Below are 17,687 nucleotides of genomic sequence, written 5' to 3'. Positions count from 1 at the left end.
ATTCTGGTCTGCGAGTCTAGCCTCAGTGTCGCGATGGCTCCGGTGTTTTTCGATTACGCTGACGTCTTGCGATATTCATCAATGGACGTCGTGATCTATAAAGCAGATTGTTTTGTCAGTAGAATTGAGGCTTTGGAATGGTGATGTTCTTGCTTCTGAGTCTAACCTTCATGCCGCGAACCTCGTTACGAAGCGCGTCGTCTCCGTCGGCCTCAAAACACCATAACGAGAGTCTCTTGGGCGGTACACCATAAGGACTGCTGGAGCGAACTGCAGTCGTCTTGCGCGAAGACTGCTGAATGACGGTGATGTCGCTTATGGGTATTATGTGCAATTCCAGTAGCGCGGCACATTGTGGCGGCGGTGTGACAGCTCCGCCTCTCACTTTGTGGGAAACACCAAGATAAGGCTCGAAATGGCATCGCGAACGGTCCTGGCCGGCGACAATAGTATCACACATCATGGGATTAAACACCTCACTAGCAAGGCAAAGTCACATTAAAGAATGCAGTCAAACAATGAGGAATCAAGAGAGAATTTTGTGACGAGGTAGTCTCAATTTTCTGTAATGAGGCCTTTGACCCAAATGCTACTTGTATGCATCCGGACCCTGTATGCCTATGAAGAACCTGAAACCTGTGATCCTTGATGAAGTTCCAATTCCTTAGCTCAATGGCTCAAACCAATTCCCTAGTCCATCCATTTCCTTCAGGCCATTCCAAGTGAGGAACTGCCAACGAGTGCATAGCTAGACTTGACTTCCTTAGAGGAAGTACATGATGATTGCACCAGCGATGGCGCAGAAGACCATGATCTCGGTCTGAGAGGCCTCAGACGAGGCAGTGGGAGTGGCGACAGTCTGGGTGCCAGTGCCAGTCATGCTGACAGTGCTGGAAGTTCCCTTGATCTCGGAGGAGGTGCTGGTCTTCTGAGCAGAAGAGCTCGAAGCAGACTCCAAGATGGAGGTGGTGGTGCCAGCGGTCTCAGTGGGCTCAGAGACGCTGAGAGTGTGGGTGACCTCAATCGGGTCACAGACCTGGATGGTAGTCATCGAGCACATGGACGAAGTAACCACTGGAAAATCCAACGTGTTAGAACATTGTGATCCCAAAGAATAAATGGAATTCAGACTTACCAGTGAACAGGTTCGACTCGATGACGGTAGCGTGACCCAGACCGGGATCCTCAATGAAGGTGGTGAGCTCGTACGAGCCAGTCTCTGGATGTGTGTGAGCCTTGATACTGCGCTGCGCGAATGCTCGAGAGAGGGAAACTTACCGGAGGCGCCATCATGCTGAACCATGGCGGTCATCGTAGGGCCGGTGCCCAAGTAGAAGGTGTAACCCTTGGCGATGGAAGAGGCGCGCATCTTGACGGTTGATTTGGTGGAGGGAGTATGTGGTATGGATAGTGTGTATGGGATACAAGGTGCAAAAGTGCGGTTGCTTGTGGGCAAAAGTGTGTGACGGATCTGCGAAGTTGAAGAGTGGGTGAGAGGGAGGGGAAGTTTGGGAGAGGGAGGGGAGAGAGAAGATCTTTTTGTAGAGGGCAGCAGGAGGGCAAAGGCGACGGGATCACTCAGGGCTGGGTGGGTGGTTGAACCACCCTTTTCGATACCTTAGGCCGTGTCAACAATGAGGCTGTTGAGGAGGAAGTTCGTGATAGTTGGAGGTACGTACGTACTTCTGGATCAACTGGAGATTGGCCGATTGGGGTGGTTTTGCGGGTTGAACATCTGATTTTGAAGGCGAGAGCTATGAACGGGGATTAAAAGGGGAAAAGGTGCTCCGGAATTTTCTCATTGGTCGATCTAATGGCTTAAATCACAGATTTATTATGAAAAGAGCGGGTTTGAGTGAGACTGGAGGCGGGTAGATCACAGATGAGGCGAGAGACGGGGGATACAGAAGTTCACAAACAAGGCGAGAGCCAGCGGGTGGAAATCCAAAAAGGCGAGAGCAGACGCGGCCCAGAACACATACCAATGAACTTGGTGATAAGAATGAGATGCTATTTGGAGAGGAGGGCTCAATGATATGGTAAGATAGTTTACAAATAAGGCGAGATCCAGTTGATCACAGGTTATCTCAAAGGACGAGAGCAGACGATCTGGGCCATTTGCCTTTGAAGTTGGTGATCTGCATATGTTGCTTAATAGGTTGGCGAAGTTGATCACAGGAAAAGTGAGAGCAGACGAGTGAGAGCCAGACTTCTTGGTTATGGAGATGTTAATGAAGATACTCAAGAAGAGGGAATAATGGCTCACGAACAAGGATGCGGCGGTTGGCTGTTTGAGTTCAGATTCAGAGGGTGAGAAAGCATAAGGTGTGAACTGCATGGACTTCAAAATTAGCATGTAGATAGCGTACTTGAATGAGGCAAGATATGAGACAGGCAAATCACACATTAAGCCAGAGAAAGGAGGCCAAAGGGAAATTCTTCACAAAGAGCGAGAGCAGGCAAGTCGAGCTCCATGGTGAGAGATTTGCCCATAAGGATAGCTTGTTTGGGTGGTTTATGGAGCGGGAATAACAGCTGACAATGAGGCGAGAGCAAAGGACTTCGGGAGGGTAAGGCTTCCTTAAAATGAGACTGGGTAGACTCGCGCTCGTATTTTTAGAATGGGCACAGCAGCTCACAGAACAGGCGGGAACTCAGGAGAGCAGAGATAGACTTGAATTGGCGAGAGCAGATTACACTTGTTCAAATCTTCATAAGGGGTTAATTTGCTTCGGTTGATTGAAAATGGGCAAGGCAGATCATGAAAAGGGCTGGAGCTGGAACTCGGGTGATGTAGAAATGATATACGAAAGCAGAAGAAAATGATGAGAGCAGGCGGAAAGAGCGAGAGCAGACAATTATGGGATGGATGAATTACTTCTCTTTGTGAAAAATGAAAAAAAGGAGAGAGCAGAAAATAGCAGTGGCTGGTCTTGGTGTGAGAGCATTCGGTGATGGACTATCCAGATTGCTGATCTGAGTTCATTTCAATGGAGGCAAAAGGTGGAGAAAAGGATGGGCATTTCAGGCTGCCTGGGCCTGTCTTTTAGCTGTCATCCACTAGGGATGGAAGCGCTCGTCCGATGACTATTTTCTTCTATTGACTGACGTGGTGTTTGGACAAATTTCAGATAGAGGCTTGTTTGGACGAAATTGCTTCATCGGATGCTCATTCAAATATTATCTACATGAAAAAGAGCCATGAAATCAGACGAAAGAGAGAAAATAAGACTGATGGCAGTTAAGCAAATACATAATGTTCAAAGGTGTTTGGATGCAGAAATGTGATGGAGAAAAACAAGACTGGGGTGAAGTCTGTTCAGACATAAGGCAAGTATAGTCAACCGAATCATAAAGACAGCCTTTATGGCAATGTGCAATGCTTCCAAGAGACCGTTGTCAGGCCGATGGGTTCTGCACTCGCGATAGCATTTGTATGAGAACAGCTACTCGCTAGGCGGGGACTGAAATCAATAAACAGGTCAAAAAACTGACCTTCAGTGCCGACAACTCGACTTCAGTGCAGGAAACTCCAGAAGAGCACAGGAGCAACCGGAAAGACATGGCATTATTTTGTAGTCCTTGTAGGCTTGGCCAGGCGATATTGTTGTAATAGATCGATGCTAGGGGGCATCTCTGTTCTTCAATCAAGCCAACTCCGCGCTTGATCGTTTGTTTTACTACCGCTATGGAGTGGAATGCCGGATTTACAACTTACAAGTAGATAATATTTGATGGCATTATCCCGGCGGTTATAACAGGAATATTTGGAACTTTGTCAAATTTCAATGAACCAGGTGGCAATATGTGAGAAAGTGAAAGTAGCCCTTCGCAAAGCGGCGTGTGGTTTCGGTACCACTGTGGTCGGCAAGCTGGTCAACAGGGCTGAAAATGTGAGGCTGAGGAATGATTCCGTCTCATCAGAGCCCCTAGCTACAAGGAAAAACATGTACAGTCGTTGAAATATGTCCTAATGTTGTCACTGTTCTTTTCTGTCTGAACAGAAAGGCTAAGCAGAATGGCAAATGGATAGACAGAACTTTTGAATCGATCAAACATCAAATTTGGATGTGTGTAGATAAACACCACAGTCTTCTACGAGTGAAGCATAGATTCGTTGGGAGTCACACCTCCAAGACTGACGGAATATGAACATGAGACGAAATAATTATGCTTCCCCAAGTTTCCCGCAAAGATATTTGACAATTCGTCGTCGAGTGAGGGCTCTCTATATTCACTGCGTCCTTCGCTATGACGCTTAGCATCACACGCCGACCCTGAATGATCCCTATATGAGCAATTTCTAGAGCATGAGGAAAGCAGGACGGCCGTACGCCTACGACGACGTTCTCGGAGACGAGGAAAGCGAAGGCAGTGCGTAAGATCTACTGAGGTGTTCAGCGAACTTGGATGAGAGAGTGATGGAGGGAATATAGGCTGATGCTAGATGAAGTTGGAACGTCTCTCTTGGTGGATTGCAATCTCGCAATGAGATTATTGAAAGTGGAAAATGAAGATGGTTTCTTAAAGGGGAAGGACGAAGGTAACACTAGTAGTTTAGGACATATCAGTACTTCGACAGTAAGAATAAGTTAATCCCATTGGCGATGTAGATATTCGTAAACCAAAAGTCGTGCGACGAATTAAGAAACACAAGGTATCGCAGTGAAGTCACTCAGAATGCAGATGAAGAAAGCCTGAAAGTAAAGATATAAGTGAGGAAGGGGTATCATTCATCATTAAATCATCATCCACCACTAAGTCCTCAAACCATCAAACCATCAAACCACACATTACACTCTTTCCTACCCTCACCCAAAGATCCCAGCAACAACAGCCATAACACCAACATAAACTCCAGAAGCCAACACCCCCTCCGTAGCAGCCACCCTCGCAGGACGATCCGCCCCAGGACTACTAAACAACCCCGCCTGCACCACACCAGCAGCAACGCCAACAGCAACAAGCAACACAACAGCCATACGCCCCACGAACCCCGGAATCACTGCAAACGCGAGAATCGGCAGCAAGAACGCTGCGGCAAAAGCGATAGCGAGGGTGGGCAGGTACCCCGTCAAAGCCGAGATGAGCAGGCGACGGATACGCTCCGCCCTATCTGCGCTTTGACTTTCTGGAGTCAGCAGGGAGGAAAGGGAGGGCAATTTTGCGTTGCGCGGTTGAGGAGTGCGGAGGTCGTCGCTCGAGAAGCTGGAGTTTGAGGCGGATGATGATGAAGAGGGTGGACGGGCAAGGGAGACGAGGTCGTCTGCGGGATCGAGGAAGCGTGTTTCGATTTCGACTATGGGGTTGTGGTTTGCGAGGTAGGCGCGGTAGAAGTCTACGTCTTGGGGGTCTGGGTTGGGGAGGTGCTGTGTCTCCTTGAAGGATGAGAGGACGTGGTCTGTGGCCGTGTTAGAGGGAGGGAAAATTGTGGGATTGACATGAGGGGTGACTTACTGTATTGGCTGAGTTTATAGCCAACTTTGCCTAGAATATCCGTCTTGTGCCACTGTAGCTCGCCCGCGGTGAGGGAGTCCTGCCTCCTCGACGCTGGCAGGAAGCAGTTCTGCATCCGCCGCGTCTGCGTGTCGGCCGTGTCGAGGCGGTGGAGCTGCTCCTCCAGCTCGGCAAGCTCGTCCTGCAGGTGAAGCAGCAGGCGGTGGTTGAGAGCCTCGAAGCGCCGGTAGATGGGCTTGATGCTTGACCTCTCCGTGTCGTCGCCGGCGCATAGCTTGGAAGCGATCAGCTCGTACCCCGTGAGCGGGAGCTTCTCTGCCCTGGGTAGGTGCTTTGGGTGGCCGTGATGCGTGCCGGGGAGACGGGGCTGGAGAGCGTTGGGTGGAAGGTGAGGCAGATTTGCGGTCCCGCGCGGCATCTCGGGGGTGCCGTAGTGGCGGTAGTCGCGCTGCCGTTGGCCGTGTCCGTGACCGGGGGGCATGGGGACCTCGAACTTGCCGGGCATGGAGGGAGAGTCTCCGTAGATGCTGTGATCTGGGCTGCTGCTCCTGTCGGTCTCTTGGTCGCCGGCGCCCATCTCGGAGAAGACATCGCTCTGGAAGCTGCTTGAGGCAGTCGAGGTTGTGCTCCGCGTCGAGGGCGACTGGTAGCTTGCGGCGGCGGGGTCGGGCATCCTCCAGTAGGACGACTGCTCGACGGAGCGCTGGATGGCTTCAGGGGTTATGTTGGGTGAGTCTGGTTCGAGGTAGCTCAAGACGTTTGATGAGGAGAGCTGCTGTTGGGTCTTTGGTGAGCGGCTTTGGCGACGAGTTTTGAGGTATGACTTGTCGTGGGCTCGCGACTTTTCACTTCCTCTGCGCCTGGGCCACGATGCTTGAGTGATGGTTGAGCCGCTGCCACTGGAGCTGCCGGAGCCGTGAGTTCTCTCAGTGAGAGCTGTGAAGCTGGTGAGGGTAGACTCTGTAGGTGATGCTGGGCGGACTGGCGATTCCTGGTCCTGTTCTTTCTCGGCAGGGATCACCGTCTCATCTGAGGAAGATTCTTGATCCGCGGTAGTGATGAGTTGATCGGAGACAGATCGCGTGGGCTCCATGCCAAAGATGCGACGTCGCGTCGGCGAGTCTGGGTTGGGGGCGGGCATGGACGAGTGCCTCCGGACAGTTGCGCTCCTGGGGCGCGATCGCGGGAGTCCAACTGGCGTTGACGTGTCGTCGGCCGGCATGTGATGGTCTGGATAATCTCTAGGCACAACAGTCTTATCGCTGGTGGCCTGAGCAAACGGCGACGAGGGGGCCGGCGCCGGGACGGCGTCGACGACGCGCATGAGCTCGTCGACCGGGTCCGAGGCTAGCCACCCTTGATCTGTGGTGTGGCAGTCGTCCATGGTGGTGACAGGGACATCGGCCACCGAAGGAGGGTGATAAGCCGTGGACATTCTGGTGTATTGAGTGTCCGGCCTGAATCAAGTGATGGACGTCGGGATCAGGAGTTGGGCGAATCTCTCCCTTGAGTTAAGCTTAACGGGACGCCGAACCGAAGTTAGGGTGTCCCTCGCGGTTGAGTAGCTGGATCGCTCGAGTAGGTATAGCAATGTACGGATATTCGAACTGACACGAGCTGGAATGTGGCCCGTTGTATGGCGAAGGATGTCTCAGATTAGTAGATCTAGGGCTACTGCGAGTCGCACACGAGGTCGCGGTAGCTTAATACACATTACTAGAAGGTCGCATTGGTTGACAGTGAAGATGAGAAGCGCACAAGGGAGTGCCGGGCTCCAGCAGAAGACGAAAATAAAGGAGAGTTGAGGAATGGGTATGCCCTCAAACGCTTGCTCAGAAGTTTGGGAGGGACGGGATCGGGTTGGGGAACTCCTGGGATGTTCAGTTCAGATTCTGGGGAACGGCTTCAGGATGACAGCGGCAGAGACTGCGGTAGCATCGCGGTGAGGGTAGCGGGCATCGAGTTTGTGTGAGTGGCGACTGGCATCTGAAGGATCATTTCCCTAAGAGCAGAATGGGAGGGAGAGAGAGCAGTTGGTGGGATGGAAATTTCATCGTTGGAGCGACTGCTTCAGCTTCTCGATAGGGGGCAAGGGAGAATGGGAGGCAAGGAAAGGAAATGCAAGAAAACGTGGAAAAGCAGCGCCGTGTGATCGGGTGAAGAGTGTGTCAGCCGTTGACGGATTTGTTTCAGATGACCAGGAATACTGGACCAGCGAGCTCCAACTTCTGTGTGTGTGACGGACGGGCACTGGCGTTGGGCTGAGCTGGAAGATGGATGTGGTGGCATGTGGTGGCATTCGGGTGGTGGGCTTGACGTTGTGGTACTCCGTATTGACTGAACCTTGTTGCAGTTGAGATGCGATTGAATCGAGATATGTCAAAGGCAGAATAACTTGGAGCAACTTGCAACGTGGAAAACACCCTGGTAATGTTGAAGTACCAAGGTAGACAGGCGACACGGAAATGGAAGCGTAAACGGCGACCCAAACGTTCCATTCCAGTGCCGTGGGACGTTCCCACAACGGACGGGCAAACGTTAGCTGCATGGCGGCAGGGCGGCATGGCTTGTCTGCGTGGCACCCACTCCACTGATTTCCAGCGCATGTGCGCCATTCTTGCCTTGCCTTAGGGGATGGATGCAATGCACCTTTATGTCAGCACCCGAGCTTGAGAACCTGGCACTTCCGTTATGGGACGGATCCGAAGAGGCCCGGAAGCCCATGCGGCCCGAAAAATAAGGGTACGTATCTTTGGGAGCTTCCATTCCATTTTTGATGCGACGGGAGCTTCCAGGTTCTCATGAAGCTATCGCAAGCTATCCCAAAGATCAATCTGGGAGACACCGACGACCCGACCACCAGCTAAGCTGCACACGATCCAAACGCAAACCTTCAATGGTCGCATGGTGGCGAACTGCAACAAGTCTGAACCTCCTGCCCGCCCAAGTCTACCCCTCCAATCACCCCCATCCAGAGAAGCTTCGTAGCCACTGGTCGACCGACACGAGTCCTGCGTAGAGGAGGGTGTACAACATACGCGCCAAGCAATTTGATTTTTACACTTCCAGTCACCTTGAAATCTCGGCCGTCCCATCCAACGAGAGCGCAAAGCTCGCAGCCCCCGAAGAAACCCGCAAAAGACGGCCACTACCACCGATTATCCCTCGAAACGATACCCGTCTCCCAGAATGGCGCGCATACCGACCCGCGAGCTGGCCCGCTACCTCTTCCACGGCCAACTCTCCCGCCAAGGCTGCTTGGCCTCGACCCGACGACCATACACCCGCCTACCGGCCCGTTCCGCTCTAGCCCTGACATCGGCTCCTCGGCTTGGAGAATCGAGGGCAGCATACGCTACAGCTCAGACCGCGACGGCAGCATCGCAAGAAGCGCCGCCGGTGCCGTTGAGAAAGAAGCTCAAGGAAGAGAAGAAGCAGCTCAAAAAGGAGACAAGAGGCCAAAAGCCAAAGGGAAGCAACCAGACCGTCGAAGGCTGGGAGTTGACCGTCGGTATTGAGATCCATGCCCAGCTCAACACGGCACGGAAGCTCTTCTCGCCGGCTGCGACGTCTTTCAGTGACGACCCAAATTCCCACGTAGCGCTGTTCGATGTCGCCATGCCGGGCTCTCAGCCGAGATTCCAAAAGGAGACCCTCATACCGGCGTTGCGCGCGGCGTGTGCTCTCAACTGCGACATTCAACCCGTCAGCCGGTTCGACAGGAAACATTACTTTTGGTGGGACCAGCCATCAGGGTATCAGATCACGCAGTACTATGAGCCCTTTGCTCGTAACGGCGAGATCGAGCTCACTGCTAGGGACGGCATCGCCGCGGAGGACGGGGAGAGTGTCACAATCGGCATTCAGCAGATCCAGATGGAGCAGGACACCGCCAAGACGCTGGCGCAGCCCAACAACGTCTCCTGGCTTGATTTCAACCGTGTAGGCATGCCTCTGATTGAGATTATCACGAAGCCGGAGCTCCACCACCCGCGCACCGCCGCCGTGTTCGTCCGCAAGATCCAGATGCTGCTAAATGCCGTAGATGCCTGCGTGTCCGGGATGGAGACGGGTGGTCTGCGTGCTGATGTGAACGTCTCGGTGCGGAGGACAGGTGATCCGAATACCCCGCTCGGTACGCGGACGGAGATCAAGAACCTGAGCACGATCAAGGCCGTTGAAGACGCCATCATCGCCGAGCGCGACCGGCAGATCAAGGCGCTCGATGCGGGCGAGACGATTGCGAGCGAGACGAGAGGTTGGACACTGGGCTCCAAGCATACTCGCCGTCTGCGAGGCAAAGAAGGCGAGGTGGACTACCGCTACATGCCGGACCCCGATCTGGGGCCTCTGGTGATTGGCCAAGATCTCGTGAATCATATCAGGGCCTCCGTCAAGGAGCTACCTGACATTGAGCTGACGGAGCTGATTGAGACCTATGGCTTGACGGCCAAGGACGCCGTCTCCCTCATGTCTCTCGACGATGGCGGCAGGCTCGAGTTCTTCTACAAGGTCGTCGACGAGCTCCGAGATCAACTGGAGAGCGCTGGATTGAAGACCAACCTGCACGACTACGCGTCCCTCGCCGGCAACTGGATCCTCCATGAGCTGGGTCGATTGACGACGGACAAGGCCGACCCGGAAGCTGCTCAGCGAACACTGGCGATTTCTCCAGATGGCTCCTGCGAAGCGGTGCCGCATTGCGCACTGGCCGGGATCCTCTTCCACCTCCAGAAGCGGGATATCACAGGTAAGGTCGCCAAGGAGCTCCTGGTGGCTCAGTATCTCGGTAACCTAGACGAATTCGACTCCGTCACGGACGCCATCGAGACACACGCATTGTGGTTCAAGGAGATGACGGAACCAGAGTATCGGCAGCTGGCAGAGGAGGTCATTGAAGGGGAGGATAAGGTCGTAGGGGAGTTCATGGACAAGAAGAAGAAGTACCCCCAGGGCAAGCTTATGTACCTCGTCGGCAAGATGATGCGCATTGGCGAGACGGAGCGGATCGACCCCTCTGGCGCCGAAAAGGTCATGCGTCAGCTCATCAAGGAGCGGACGGACGCGCGTCAGGACTGATTTCTCTCTTCTTTTTTGAGTCTCTTTTCTGCCTGCTAGAGGGGAATATTTGACCCCATGTACGTGCATCTATGCACGCTATATTGTACAATGTATCATAACATCATAAGAACTCGATAATACGAGTGTAAGATAGCAGGGTATTTTCAGCCTCCCCTTTCCCCAGTCCCAAGAAACCTTCACTTTGGACTGCTCGTTGACGCCGCCGGCCGAACGTCTAATTTACTCGGCATGAACCCAAAATTGATATTCTCCCGCTCCCTGACGAACCGCTCGATACGTTCCTCCCGGCCTTTGCCAGCCACAGCCTGGCCTTGCCGTCTCAGCGCCTCGCTAATATTGGCCTCGTGAGCGTTCTTCTTCTCAAGGAACGTCGCTGTGCTATTATCCATCCTCGTCGTCTGCGCCACCGTGCCCACCGCCAACGCGGCCAGAACTAGCGCAGCGAAACTGGCGTTGGACATGTACATTGGCTTCTGCCTCTCCGTTCCGCCGTTAGCCTGCCGTTCGTGCCACCGCTCCCAGTCTTCCCAAGTCGCGTTCATGGCGGGGGAGTCCCCGCCGTTGCGTGCGTAGCCGTGGCGCCATGCTTTATCGGCGCGGCGGTAGACTTCGTTGATGTCTTCCGGTGCTGCGCCTGTCTTGCCGGGGATGTGCCAGCCGAAGCCCCAGGCGTCGTAGGCGCGGCGTTTGTCTGGGGAGCTGAGGATTTCGTTTGCGAGGACGATGAGGCGGTAGCGTTCTAGGCGGGTTGCTGCGGGGAGGGAGTCGAGGGCTGTGGCGTGGTGTTTGTCTGGGTGGTATTGTTTTACGAGCTCGGCGAAGCGGGCTTTTGTGTAGGGTGCTGCTTTGTCTATTGCGAAGATGTCGTAGGGGGTGGGGTTCTTGCAGGTTGGCCATGGGCTGCCGGTGCCGCCTTTCCCTTTTGATGATCCATTGTGAGGAGGTTTGTGGTGTACTGTTGCGTAGGATCGTGAGGTTGAGGATCGTGTGCTGTGTGAGGCGGGGTGTTCGGAGGATGGTCGTCGTGAGGGTGGTGACGTTATGGATGTGTGGTGTGCGGGGATGGCGAAGAGGTTCAGGACGCTGTTGCTGGAGCAGATGGCGAATGCCGAGGACGTCTTGAGGACCATGGCTGCGGTTGAATAGGTAGATTAACTGGGAAAGGTATCTCAGGGAGGTTGAGGGGCGGGATCGAGGACGAGCATCTTTTGAGGCGTCGTCGTCGGGGTTTGTATAGAGAGAGCTCGGCGATGTAGGTAAGTGGCCTGGGGAGTGAGAGAGTTTGGACGTCGGTGGTTCGACTTGCACCAGCGGCTCGTCCAATTGACGCATTCGTGCTCAGTGCTCAGTGCTCAGACTCCCGGGTGGTCTTCCTTCCAGGGCAGTTACTGCAGTCTGCCAGTGCTCCTCCCCCAAGCCGATCCGATAGCTCCGCTGCAGGAAACGAGTGGAGCGGGGACGGAGAGGAGAATACGTACTGTGCCTACTCCATACAGGATAGGGATCAGACCAATCGGCTGATGAAGGGCTCGCCGGGGTGAGGTCGGTAAGGGACGAATGGCATGGCGGGAGAAGCTCTCGGTGAGTTGGATCGGGTCAATGTCACCACCCATGATCCAAGACCTACCCTGACACTTTCCGCACTTTGATCATTGTGTTGAGAGACATTGAGCATTTTAAGCTTATTCGGCATGCGTATATCAAAACCAAACTTGATAGAACTACTCTCAAGAAGCAGCAAGAGCTCCCGCGAGGCCCTTAGCTAACTGACAAGACTCTCAAGTAGGGGAGGGACTACCTGCGGTGAAAGGTCACGTGTCTCCACCTGCAGCGCTAGACCAGGAAGGCAAGGGGTCCCGCCCCGACGACACAGCTGATGCGCACCGAATGCACTGGGACCGGGGGTTCACCACCATAAACTTGCTTCCAGGTCCCAGGCGACTCTTCCTCCACACAACCACACACACAATCATACTCCTCTCAACCACGCAAACCCAACCATCATCCCACAATCCTCTTCGCGCTGCACCTCGTGGACGAAACACATTTTACGCTGTTTCAGTAGCCCGAGTCATCCAAAAACGACACAAACATTTCGCAATCGCGCAACCCACGAACAACGCACCACTACCACCAACCACCAACCACATCCCTCGACTTTCCTGCACCGAAACTCTGCCCGAGTCCCGGTCATCCATCCACACTTCCAACCAGCTGCCCTCCGGCCACGGAACCCACGACGAACCCCCACGCGACAAGTGACAATCCCGCGAATATCGAATATTCTTCAACGACGATTGCCCTTCTTTGTTGTCGTTGACTCCCACAGTACCTGTCTACTTCCTAATACCTACCGAGCACGACTCGCCCCTCGATACACATCGCGAAGTGGGGAAAGCAAAGCCCTTTCGCGCAACAACATTCAACGACTGCATCGCATCCTCTTCTCTTGCCATTAGGCACATATTCCATAAACACACATTCAAATGGCGGAAGCACTCGCAGACAAGCTTAAGGCAACAAACTTGAGGTTTGTGCCCCTCACCACCAATCTCCCAGGAAGAACCCATCGTTGAAAGCATGTTGGACTGACTTTCGCAGCGATGGCGCAGCATCAGACGACTGGAAGAAGAGCTTGAACCTGCCTGCTAGAGACAACAGACAGCAGACTGAGGTATGTACCGGCAAGGCCAACCTCCCTCCCCTCATCACTTCTTGTCCGCCTTCTCACGAGCTTGCTTCCAGGATGTCACAAACACCAAGGGTCTGGAGTTTGAAAACTTCCAATTGAAGAGAGACTTGTTGATGGGCATCTTCGAGGCGGGTTTCGAGAAGCCGTCGCCCATTCAAGAAGAAGCCATCCCCGTCGCTCTCACCGGCCGTGATATCCTCGCTCGTGCCAAGAATGGTACTGGAAAAACTGCCGCCTTCGTTATCCCCGCCCTCGAAAAGATCAACCCCAAGGTCTCCAAGATCCAAGCCCTCATCCTCGTCCCCACTCGCGAACTCGCCATGCAAACATCACAAGTCTGCAAGACTCTCGGCAAGCACCTCGGAATCAACGTCATGGTCACCACCGGAGGTACTGGTCTCCGAGACGATATCATCCGCCTCCAGGACCCCGTCCATATTGTGGTCGGTACCCCCGGCAGAATCCTCGACCTCGCGGGCAAGAACGTTGCCGACCTCAGCGAGTGCCCCATGTTCATCATGGATGAGGCTGACAAGCTTCTCTCCATCGAATTCACCCCCGTCATCGAGCAGCTCCTCCAGTTTCACCCCAAGGACCGCCAGGTCATGCTCTTCTCCGCCACCTTCCCCCTCTCTGTCAAGGACTTCTCCGACAAGAACATGGTCAGCCCGTACGAGATTAACCTCATGGACGAGCTCACCCTGCGCGGTATTACCCAGTACTACGCCTTTGTCGAGGAGAAGCAAAAGGTCCACTGCCTAAACACCCTGTTCTCCAAGCTTCAGATCAACCAGTCCATCATCTTCTGCAACTCCACCAACCGTGTCGAGCTGCTGGCCAAGAAGATTACCGAGCTGGGCTACTCATGCTTCTACAGTCACGCCAAGATGGCCCAACAAGCAAGAAATCGCGTTTTCCACGACTTCCGCAACGGCGTGTGCCGCAACCTTGTCTGCTCCGATCTTCTCACCCGTGGTATCGATATTCAAGCTGTGAATGTCGTCATCAACTTCGATTTCCCCAAGAACGCTGAGACCTATCTGCATCGCATTGGTCGCTCTGGTCGTTATGGCCACTTGGGTCTGGCCATCAACCTCATCAACTGGGATGACAGATTCAACCTCTACAACATTGAGAAGGACCTTGGAACAGAGATCCAGCCCATTCCTGCTAGCATCGACAAGTCCCTCTATGTCTACGAGAACCCCGAGTCCATCCCGAGACCCATTTCCAACTTCCGCACCGGCCAGCCTAGCCAGGGCCAGCCGCAGCAGCAGCAACACCAGCAGCCTGGTCAGATCCAGGGCCAGCAATTGCCTCTGCAGGGTGGCCCCGCACCGGGCAACTGGCAGACTCAGCAGCCCCAGCAAGGCCAGCAGAATGGATACCAGGGCGGCGGTAGAGGCCGTGGCCGTGGCCGTGGCGGCTACCGTGGTCAGAACCGTGGCGGCTATGGCGGCCGGGGACGTGGTCAAGGCCAAGGCCAGGGTCACCCCCAACCCCAAGGACAAATGTCCTAAGGTTCCATTCATCTCTTCTCTTTAGAAAGGCGTTCTGGCGTATGCAGTCGCGACGGAACACGTGGCTGCGTTTTGTTTGGATTGTACATAGTTCCTCTTCTTTTCATTCTCTCCTGATTTTGGAGGCGACACGGCACGATTAGACTGGGTCGGGCATCTCATCCATGCCCATCATGAGCTTTTAGGTACCCCTCACCACTCACGATCAGGAAACACGAAAAAACACTCGATCAGACCTATACGACTCGTCGCTAAGCAACAAAAGCTTCGTCACATATTCGCAAAGTTTTGGCCTGTACCATACCCCAACGGATCTTACTGGTCTTTTGTTTGGCTTCTTTTCTTTTTCCTTCGGCCTTCTGACGACGGGCACTTTCTACCCGGACTGGAAATGCATGCTGTCTGGAGACGACAGAACGAACAAGACGACAGGCTGAGCCATCGAAAAAAACAAACATCAACCACGGGGCGTGACGTCTGGCGTCAGACGAGCCACCACACCCCTGGCATGGAAATAACCCGCTCCCATCTTACCATGTCATGTGCTTCTTTAACGACGGCGTTTGGGGGAAACAAGCGGCTGAAACGGTATCAGCCCGGAACGGCGTTCGCATGGATGGCGGGCCACATTTGATTTCTGGTGGACAAAAGGGGAGTTGGCCCTCGCGGTAGAGGGCGGCAACACTACGGGATGAGGGCGGTTCGGTACCTCATCTCTGGTTCATGCGCCGCGGTGTCTTTTGAGTATTAATCAATCGATCGCGGAGACGACTGATGTTGGGATATGACACGGAGGGCGACGGGGTGGCTGGCATCCAATGGCGTCTGTCGGAGCACGATCTTCATCGTCGTGCATTTTCTTTGGCAGGGGAAGATTTGGTTGGAGGCCCTCCGTCCGGGGTAGGAGGAGGAGCGTTTGTCGTCGGTCGACTGACAAAGCCAAGATATTGCTTCTTGGCGCCCGAACTCAAAACGGAGGTTTCGACATCATCCGTTACGCATTCTACGCCTATGCCCTGCTTCTTGCGAGAAGGCAGGCTCGACGAACAACCGCAGAAATACCCGAGTATCATTACGCTTTTTCCGGCTCTCTTGGGCCCAACCTGACTCGGCTCTTTGAGTGTCTCGTCTGCCTTGCGAGGTGGCGCAGGTCTCTTGGATGAGCTGGCTTGGCTTGGGTTGTTGGGAGAGCGAGCGGCCTCTTTTGGTACTCACATCAACAAGAAAATAACGCAAAAAAAAAAACTGTTTTGGGAGAGAATCGCTGGATGGGCTGGATGGCTTTCGGACTGGGGTGGTCCTCAATGTGGCATCTACTGTCTACGGGCAGAGTGTCATGGACCGGAACTGGTGGGCTAGATAGTTGTCTGAGCATTTGGAGTGGCAATCAAAACACATTTCTCTCTCATGATCATTTCTACCGTGATTTCTGATGCCATGTGTGCTTGTGTCTTCGCTGGGCCAGCAGCTCGCTGTTCCGGTTCATCTGGTTGTCGTTACGAAGCACCATCGACGCATCTACTGCAATCCAGGTTGTTAGTTGACACATCTGACGTTGACGCAACAGGTGGTCTAGTCATGGAATCTAGGGTCATTACCGGAGAGCTGTTGATTAGTCCATGCCTTGGGAGGTCATCTTACGTGACAGTCGTGGACTTCTTCGGAAAAAACGCTAAGATGAATGATGTATAGATCCTGGGTTCCACCCAGTGCAGCTATCTATGCTGTGATGACTCCTTCTGTCGACGATACAAGGAGAAGAGGGTTAGTCTTAGCTTAGTAGGTACTTGCCTACCCCGAACGCGTGTCTTCAGGATGGATGGAGAGTGGGTGATCGGTATATAAAGGCCTCATTCGTGCCGTTGGTGATGGGGCTGCCAGAAGGAATTTGGGGATTTCGTCGATGATCGTCCAGTGTGGTGTCGCTAAGATTATGCTGGGATGCAAGTTCACGACCATGAGGGAGGCTATCCGCCTTCGGATTTAGACATAAGTCTATGTTATTCACCGATGAGGTGTCTTTGGGTCGCGGTTGTCTTCTTGGTCTTATTCGATGTGGTAGATGCAGGGGATTATGGGCGTTGCTGGGGGTTGAGTCTGAGGATCGGGAGCGGCTTCTTTCTGGAGAGGCTTTGAGATGTGATGTCGTGGTTGATGGCGTCAAGCCAACCTCCTCACGTATTTCACTCTCGGTAAAAGTCCATCTCACAGTGTCTGGCTTGTCTGACTTGCTGGCAAATGACGGTTTTTTTATATCTACTGGCCCGCAGTCTAGGCATCCAGGTAGGAAACCCAAGTCCGGTACCTCTTCAAGTCCAAAGCTCTTGGAACCCAAACTCTTCAGGAAGACGTCCCCATCAGCACCGGAATTGGGCACCGTCTTCCTCACACCACTACTACGGCAGGTAAAAAGATTGAGATCGGAGTATAGTCACTGTGTGTACGCGCCGCTACCTAGATTTCCTGCACGGCACATCGGAGCTCGCGAAGGAGCACTTTTGCTTGTAAGGCGAGGGATCTAGTTTTTGAAAGCGCGGGACGTGTACGTATTTCGGGTAGAAATATAATCACGCCCATGTCGTCAATCTCCGGACCCTGTGAAAGCCAAATAACCATTTGAAAGGTCAAAGTGGCACAAAAAAGTCCGGGTTTGGGGAGGTTGGTCACGTTGATCACTGTCACGGAGCAGGGAGAACACGGCTGGTGTAGTAGACTGGCCCGGCGCTGTTGCGGAGCGCTCTCGACTTACCTCTGGCGCGCTCTCGACTCAATCCATCTTTCAGATTTAAGAATTTTGTCGCGGAGTGCAGCGCTCGATGTCTTGTTTGGCAGGAGTTTGACAGGCCAGAAAAATAAGAAGAGAGAAAAGGAAGCTTGGGGACGCGTTGCGGTATTTATCCACGCGAATATTTCGTACCCATACCTTATCTGAATAT

The 17,687-nt window shown here is 53.6% G+C and overlaps 10 protein-coding genes across 10 annotated transcripts; 5 read left to right on the top strand and 5 right to left on the bottom strand.

Moving 5' to 3' along the window:
• Window positions 1-763: 763 nt before the first annotated feature.
• CTAM01_08021 (uncharacterized protein) lies at window positions 764-1,369 on the bottom strand (the record flags this gene model as incomplete). The annotated part of the gene is made up of 3 exons (XM_060524042.1): window positions 764-1,074; window positions 1,136-1,219; window positions 1,279-1,369. The coding sequence occupies 3 exons, from the start codon at window positions 1,367-1,369 to the stop codon at window positions 764-766; spliced, it is 486 nt and encodes a 161-aa protein (XP_060381208.1).
• A 507-nt stretch (window positions 1,370-1,876) lies between these two features.
• CTAM01_08020 (uncharacterized protein) lies at window positions 1,877-2,407 on the bottom strand (the record flags this gene model as incomplete). Its single annotated transcript, XM_060524041.1, has 1 exon — window positions 1,877-2,407. The coding sequence occupies one exon, from the start codon at window positions 2,405-2,407 to the stop codon at window positions 1,877-1,879; it is 531 nt and encodes a 176-aa protein (XP_060381207.1).
• A 2,404-nt stretch (window positions 2,408-4,811) lies between these two features.
• On the bottom strand, window positions 4,812-6,892 carry CTAM01_08019 (uncharacterized protein; the record flags this gene model as incomplete). Its single annotated transcript, XM_060524040.1, has 2 exons — window positions 4,812-5,401; window positions 5,458-6,892. 2 exons carry the CDS (start codon window positions 6,890-6,892, stop codon window positions 4,812-4,814), a joined length of 2,025 nt encoding a protein of 674 aa, XP_060381206.1.
• A 1,754-nt stretch (window positions 6,893-8,646) lies between these two features.
• On the top strand, window positions 8,647-10,536 carry CTAM01_08018 (PET112 family protein; the record flags this gene model as incomplete). Its single annotated transcript, XM_060524039.1, has 1 exon — window positions 8,647-10,536. The coding sequence occupies one exon, from the start codon at window positions 8,647-8,649 to the stop codon at window positions 10,534-10,536; it is 1,890 nt and encodes a 629-aa protein (XP_060381205.1).
• A 179-nt stretch (window positions 10,537-10,715) lies between these two features.
• Window positions 10,716-11,669, bottom strand: CTAM01_08017 (DnaJ domain-containing protein; the record flags this gene model as incomplete). The annotated part of the gene is made up of 1 exon (XM_060524038.1): window positions 10,716-11,669. The coding sequence occupies one exon, from the start codon at window positions 11,667-11,669 to the stop codon at window positions 10,716-10,718; it is 954 nt and encodes a 317-aa protein (XP_060381204.1).
• Window positions 11,670-12,426: 757 nt separating this feature from the next.
• Window positions 12,427-12,801, top strand: CTAM01_08016 (uncharacterized protein; the record flags this gene model as incomplete). Its single annotated transcript, XM_060524037.1, has 1 exon — window positions 12,427-12,801. The coding sequence occupies one exon, from the start codon at window positions 12,427-12,429 to the stop codon at window positions 12,799-12,801; it is 375 nt and encodes a 124-aa protein (XP_060381203.1).
• Window positions 12,802-13,025: 224 nt separating this feature from the next.
• Window positions 13,026-14,751, top strand: CTAM01_08015 (DEAD/DEAH box helicase; the record flags this gene model as incomplete). Its single annotated transcript, XM_060524036.1, has 3 exons — window positions 13,026-13,069; window positions 13,141-13,213; window positions 13,285-14,751. The coding sequence occupies 3 exons, from the start codon at window positions 13,026-13,028 to the stop codon at window positions 14,749-14,751; spliced, it is 1,584 nt and encodes a 527-aa protein (XP_060381202.1).
• Window positions 14,752-15,569: 818 nt separating this feature from the next.
• CTAM01_08014 (uncharacterized protein) lies at window positions 15,570-15,914 on the top strand (the record flags this gene model as incomplete). Its single annotated transcript, XM_060524035.1, has 1 exon — window positions 15,570-15,914. One exon carries the CDS (start codon window positions 15,570-15,572, stop codon window positions 15,912-15,914), a length of 345 nt encoding a protein of 114 aa, XP_060381201.1.
• Window positions 15,915-15,967: 53 nt separating this feature from the next.
• Window positions 15,968-16,126, bottom strand: CTAM01_08013 (uncharacterized protein; the record flags this gene model as incomplete). Its single annotated transcript, XM_060524034.1, has 1 exon — window positions 15,968-16,126. One exon carries the CDS (start codon window positions 16,124-16,126, stop codon window positions 15,968-15,970), a length of 159 nt encoding a protein of 52 aa, XP_060381200.1.
• Window positions 16,127-16,989: 863 nt separating this feature from the next.
• On the top strand, window positions 16,990-17,160 carry CTAM01_08012 (uncharacterized protein; the record flags this gene model as incomplete). The annotated part of the gene is made up of 1 exon (XM_060524033.1): window positions 16,990-17,160. One exon carries the CDS (start codon window positions 16,990-16,992, stop codon window positions 17,158-17,160), a length of 171 nt encoding a protein of 56 aa, XP_060381199.1.
• Window positions 17,161-17,687: the final 527 nt, after the last annotated feature.

The sequence above is a fragment of the Colletotrichum tamarilloi genome (assembly GCF_030869305.1).
Source record: "Colletotrichum tamarilloi strain Tom-12 chromosome Unknown Scaffold_27.1, whole genome shotgun sequence".
Lineage (NCBI taxonomy): Eukaryota > Fungi > Ascomycota > Sordariomycetes > Glomerellales > Glomerellaceae > Colletotrichum > Colletotrichum tamarilloi.
The sequence above is the reverse complement of the archived record's forward strand: the minus strand, read 5'-3'. Positions and strand labels throughout refer to the sequence as shown.